At 49.6% G+C, this 6285-nt stretch overlaps 1 protein-coding gene across 1 annotated transcript in view; it reads right to left on the minus strand.

Annotated features, from left to right (window-relative positions):
* The window catches only part of Fscn1 (fascin actin-bundling protein 1), a 13019-nt gene that overhangs the window by 1732 nt on the left and 5002 nt on the right, over positions 1 to 6285 (minus strand). Inside the window, exons 2-4 of the mRNA XM_028756089.1 lie at positions 1416 to 1572; positions 1188 to 1309; positions 778 to 945 (exon numbers count right to left, since the gene is read on the minus strand). Of these exons, the coding sequence (XP_028611922.1) occupies positions 778 to 945; positions 1188 to 1309; positions 1416 to 1572 (447 nt within the window). The remainder of the gene's footprint in view (positions 1 to 777; positions 946 to 1187; positions 1310 to 1415; positions 1573 to 6285) is intronic.

Raw genomic sequence — 6285 nt, forward strand, 5'->3', positions numbered from 1 at the left:
CTCAGTGGTAGAGCCCCTGCCTAGAATCCCCCAGTGAGGGGCTGGGGCGTGGCTCAGTGGTAGAGCCCCTGCCTAGAATCCCCCAGTGAGGGGCTGGAACTTAGCTCTGAGTTCCGTCCTCACCACTGTAAGAAAGGAGTCATGTTTGCCTTGCCAAGGCCACACACAGCACGGGGCTCTGATTCTGACTGACTGTTTTGTTGGTGTCCTCTCACTGGTTTTGGTACCATAGCTAAGAAGTAATATCCTTATCCTCCATCTCCCCTCTCCCTTTTTTGTTTTTGAGACAGAGTTTCTCTGTGTAGCTCTGGCTGTCTTAGAATATACTCTGTAGACCAGGCTGGCCCAGAACTCAGAGATCTGCCTTCTGAGTGCTGAGACTAAAGGCAGGTGATATCACCACCACCAGGCTCCATCTTCTTTCTTCCTTCCTTCCTTCCTTTCTTTCTTTCTTTCTTTCTTTCTTTCTTTCTTTCTTTCTTTCTTTCTTTCTTTCTTTCTTCCTACCAGGGGGTGGGGTGGGGATTTAGCTCAATGGTAGAACGCTTGCCTAACAATTGGAAAAAACCCTGGGTTCTGTCCTTAACACCGAAAAAGGAAAAAAAAGATAATTCTGCCATCTCAGATTCCCAGGTTAGAACCACGCCCACTCTCCCTAGCTGCTTCCTACCTTCTCTGTCTGCTCAGGACCAGCCGGGAAGATCTCTCTGTAGACAGTGGGGGTGGGGAGGGGTTACCCCGAGCAGCTATAGGAAACCCATTCCCTGTTGAACCTACCTTTGATGTTGTAGGCTCCATCATTGAACTCCAGCTGGAAGACGTCGTAACTGGAGCGGTTGGCATCCAGAGTGCCCGTGACCTTGCGGCAGCCAATGAACCCATGCTCCCCACGGAACACGATAATGGGGCGGTTAATCAGCTTCATGAGGAAGAGTTCTGAGTCCCCTGTCACAGAGAAAAGGGGCCATTGAGCTTTACGGCAACAAGGATAGGCCAGCCAGGGTGTGGCTCAGAGAGGGATACCAAGAAGCTAAGGGTCGCAGGCTGCCATCCTGGGGTACAGCAGCTTACGGGGACACCCTGCACACACAGCAAGGTTCAGGTGGCACTGATGGCTGACCACAGGGTGACTGACCTTCCAGGGCACTAGGGGAATAGGTTTGGGGTGCATGTCCCCATGTGGCTACCTGCTGTCTCCACAGAGGCGGCCAGCTGGCCGTTTTTCTTGGCGGTCACAAACTTGCCGTTGGACGCTCTCAGAGTGATCCGGCGGTCACACCACTCGATGTCAAAGTAGCAGCTGGCATTCCTGGGGAAGAGAAGAGGGGCTGGCAATGTGGGACCATCAAGCGGGCTGCCCCAGTCCCAGAAGAAGAGACAGGCCATGTGACTGAGGGATGTAGGGTGTCACTCACTTGGTGGACGCAGTGGACTGCACACCTCCAGTCGCTGTCAGCGTCCAATACTTGCCCGTGTGGGTGCGGAAGGCACACTTTCTTGTGTCTCGGTCGATCTCCAGCTGGAAGGTCTCCTGATCGGTCTCTTCGTCCTGATTGGCAGACAGGTCCATTCCTGCAGAGAGAGACCTGAGCCACTCAGGACACTGCCTGACCCTTGTCTCATCCGTATTCCAGGATCCCACAGGGCAGTGGGCTTCCTGAAGTGTGGCTCAGATCCCTCTGTGGTGATCCTGAGCAGTGGGCAGGACCAGGTCAGCAGGTCAGCAGCCAATGCTAGCCAGGATTTCACCACTCAGGAAACTGAAACCGCAGGATACCTGTGAGTTCTGGGATCCCCAGGATACCAAGTAAGACTCTTGTCTCAAAAGAAAAAAAGGGGGTGGGGCATTGAAGAGACGGCTTGGCCATACAGTATTAAATTCAGATTGCTAGGAATCATGTAAAAGGCAGGGATGGTGGCATGAGCCGATAATCCCATCACAGGAAAGCCAAGACAGATGGGGCCTGGAGCTCAGTGACCAGCCAGCTTAGCGGAATCGCTGAATCCAGGCCACTGAGCGATTCTTGTCTCGAAGTAGAGAGTGGGCACTCAGGAGACAGAGGAGGTGGATCTCTGTTGTGAGTTCAAGGCCAGCGTGGTCTACACAGTGAGTTCTAGGGCAGCCAGGGCTACATAATGAGACTCCATTTCTTTTCCTTTCTTTCTTTTTGTCTTTTGAGACAGGGTTTCCCTGTGTAGTCCTGGCTGTCCTGGAACTCAGAGATCTGCCTACCTTTGCTATAATGCTGGAATAAAAAGCATGAGTCACCACATCCCAGGCTAGACTCCATCGCTGCCCCTCCCCCAAAAAGTATGTAGAATGATCGAAGATGACATATATGATATTGATCTCTGACTTCCATATTAGGGGTGCATATATAAACAATAAAAATAGGTTGTGCTAGGCATTGTCACAAGTTCAAGACCAGCCTGGGATACATAACTCTTAAAAAAAAAAAAAATCTGGGGGTTTGGCTCAGTGATGGGTTTCTTTAACTCTAGTGCCCAAAATGACAAGGAGGAAGGGAGCGGGGAGGAAGGAAGCCTTCAAACTTCAAAACGAACCACCCACAAAGATGTTCTAAGGCCAAGCAGAACTCTCCTGTGGCCCTGGATTGGGTCCTAAAGATTGGTTCTCGTTGGGGAACGCTCCCGTTATGTAAGGAATGGCCTGGTTTTGCAGCTACAGATGGAGGCGTTTCCGGATAAGACACCCCAGTGTCGGGAATTTGCTTTAAATACAACCAAAACCATTGAATAAACACACAGATGGCGGTGGTTCTGCAGAATGTCACATGGCAGGATGCTGGTAAAAGGGGGCTCGTTACCCGCTTCCTGTAGTGGGTATACGTGAAAGTAAAGGCATAAGGTATGAGGCAGGCACCACGACGACCCACGCCAGTCATCCCAGCACTCAGAAGGCCGATGTTAGCCTCGGTGATGAGTGGGGCCAATCTCAAAAAATAATAAAATAAAATAGGGTTGTGGCTATAACTCAGTTGACATTCAAAGTCCTGGGGTCCATCCCAGAACTGCAAAAAAAAAGGGTGTGGTAGAGTGGGCCTACAATCTCAGTACTTGGTTACCAGAGGGAGGAAGATCATAAGTTCAAGGCCAGCCTGAGCTACATGAGACTCCACCCCATGTACACACAGATACAGACAGACACACAGACACACAGACACAAAAGTTTGCAGGCTATCGAGATAGCTTGTGGAGGTAAAGGGACCTGCTGCCAAACTTAACAACCTGGGACCAACAGGGCAGAAGAGAACTGGATGTAGGCACACCCTCCACAGACAAAAATAAAAACAAAAGCAGTCTTGCTGGGCAGTGGTGGCTCACGCCTTTGATCCCAGCACTTGGGAGGCAGAGGCAGGCGGATTTCTGAGTTTGAGAGTTCGAGGCTAGCCTGGTCTACAGAGTGAGTTCCAGGACAGCCAGGGCTACACAGAGAAACCCTGTCTCGAAAAAAAAAAAGAAAAAAAAAAAACCAAAAAACAAAAACAAAAGCAATAATCTTTCTTTAAAGCAAAGGTGGGCGTGGTGGCTCCCGACTTTATCCCTAGCACTCCGGAGCTAGAGGCAGGCGAATCTTGTTTTGAGTTTGAGACCACCTTAGTTTACATAATGAGTTCTAGGCCAGCCAGAGCTACATATAAAATAAATAAAATAGAGAGGACATTGAAAATATAGCTCAGTGTAAAGTGTTTGCCCAGCATGGTGGAAGGCCCTGGATTCTACCCCAGTACCAAACACACACACACACACACACCCCACATGTTCTTTTAGAAAGCTCAAAAGGCATAAGAACGATGTCATGCTTTATCCCCACTCTCCCACCAGCCACAAACACTGAACGCTGAGCAAACCTTCCAGCACTTCCCTGCATGTGATAGCCACGTGCAAACACTGGGTCTCCCTCCTCCTTTCCCTCTCTCTTCTTATTTATTTTCTTTAATTTTTAGAAAGACTTCTTGTATTTTATGTGGTATGTCTGAACATTTTGCCCGTGTGTATGTACGTGTATCTCCTATGTGCTCGGTGTCCTCAGAGGTCAGCTCTCCTGAGCTGTTGTGAGCCACGCTGAGAGTGCTGGGCCTCTGCAAGAAGAGCGTTCCAGAGCCGAGCATCAGTAACCCCAGCTCTTGGGAGGCAGAGGCAGGCTGATCTCTGAGTTCCAGGCCAGCTTGGCCTATAGGCAAGTTCCAGGACAGCCAGGGCTGCTACACAGAGACCCTGTCCTGAAAAACCAAAAAGGAAAACAAAACAAAACAACCCCAAAAAACCAAAAAAGCCAAAACAAACAAAAAAACAACTGTCTGAGCCATCTATCACTTCCTTCCTTTTCATTTTTTTTTTGTTTTTTTAAGATTTATTTATTTATTTTATGAATGTGAGTACAGTATTCTCAGACACACCAGAAAAAGGTATTGGATCCCATTACAGATAGTTGTGAGCCATCATGTGGTTGCTGGGAACTGAACTCAGGACCTCTGGAAGTGCAGTCATTGCTCTTAACCACTGAGCCATCTCTCCAGCCTGTTTGTTCTGTATTGAGACAGGGTATCAGTGTGTATCCCAAGCTACCTTTGAACTCTGCCTCTGCCTCCTGAATTGGAATTATAGGTTTGTAGCACGGCTTGCTAACTTCTTGCTACATAGTAACACTACATGGTTCCCATGTTACATGACCTCACTGACCCCAATAAGGTGTCTCTCCCAAGGCCTGCTCAGTGTTCCTGCTTTGCATAGTGGCTTTCACTCCACCTTGGAGTGGGATCTTGGGTCCTAACAAGATAAACTCTTTGTTTCAAGGAGCCAGGATTCTAAGAACACCCTCAGCATGGACACAGAATACACTACCGATCTCACAGTTGTCATTAGACGTCCTCAGGAAGCAGAATCTGGTAGGGGATGGGTTGATGCCACCTTCAACCTTGCCTTTAGGAACCCATCCTTAGCTGACACTCCACCCAAGAGTGTGCCAGTGATCTGTGCTGTCAATGCCAAAGATCTTTACCTTTACTCACAAATCGGATGAGGCTCAGAGGTGGCAGGCCTTGGCCCAAGGTCACCTAGCAAGACCAAGGAGCTCCTGGGCTTCAGGAGTGGAGATGGACACTTGTCTGGCCATGTCTCAGCATCAGCAGACATGGCTTCCATGGTGGGTCCCCCAGGACCCTGGCCCAGTCCCTCCACAGGGTCTACCACTGAAGCACGGAGGAGGGTGGGAAGGCCAGCTCAGGCTAGGTGGCTACTCCAAGGCCACAGCTCTGAGCTGGGGTCTGCCCCTGGCCCACACTAGGGATGGCTAAACATCAAGAGGACAGTTGGTCACACGTATGCAGGGTGTCGCCTACTGTCCCCTCTGCCTGCATGTAATTGAACTGCCACGGGCAGGGACTGCTGAGTCAGCACACCATACTGGGCAGAACAGCCACACCTGATGCCAGAGAGTCTAAGTGACCCCACCTGATCTAACCGTGCCCACTGAGGGTAATCGAACAGTCACAGAAAGCCAGCATTGGGACCTCAGTGGGTCCCAATCACCCACTTGGGTCCTTGTCACCAAGCCTCCAGAATTCCTTCTCTATACCCCAACTGTTTGAAGGAGAAAATGGATTCCCACAAGTTGTCCTCTAAACTCCACGTGGGTGTTGTGGCCTATGCCTACACACACACACACACACACACACACACACACGTAATTAGATTAAAAATGTATTTTAAGAAAAAGGAAAGAAGCCGGGCAGTGGTGGCACACGACTTTAATCCTAGCACTTGGGAGGCAGAGGCAGGTGGATTTCTGAGTTTGAGGCCAGCCTGGTCTACAGAGTGAGTTCCAGGACAGCCAGGGCTACACAAAGAAACCCTGTCTCGAAAAACAAACAAACAACAAAAAAAAAAGTTAAAAAAAAAAAGAAAGAAAGAAACATTGAGTTCCAGGACAGCCAGGGCTACACAGAGAAACCCAGTGTTGAAAAAAACAAAAACAAAAACAAAAACAAAAACAAAAACAAAAACAAAAAACCAAAAAAAAAAAAAAAAAAGAAAAGCTGGCTTTGGGGGTGTGGTTCAGTGATTAAGCATTTGCCCAGAATCCTCCAGTGAGGGGCTGGGGGTGTGGCTCAGTGGTAGAGCCCCTGCCTAGAATCCCTCAGTGAAGGGCTGGGGTGTGGCTCAGTGGTAGAGCCCCTGCCTAGAATCCCCCAGTGAGGGGCTGGGGTGTGGCTCAGTGGTAGAGCCCCTGCCTAGAATCCCCCAGTGAGGGGCTGGGGTGTG

The sequence above is a fragment of the Grammomys surdaster genome, unplaced genomic scaffold (assembly GCF_004785775.1).
Source record: "Grammomys surdaster isolate TR1022 unplaced genomic scaffold, NIH_TR_1.0 126109, whole genome shotgun sequence".
Classification (NCBI taxonomy): domain Eukaryota; kingdom Metazoa; phylum Chordata; class Mammalia; order Rodentia; family Muridae; genus Grammomys; species Grammomys surdaster.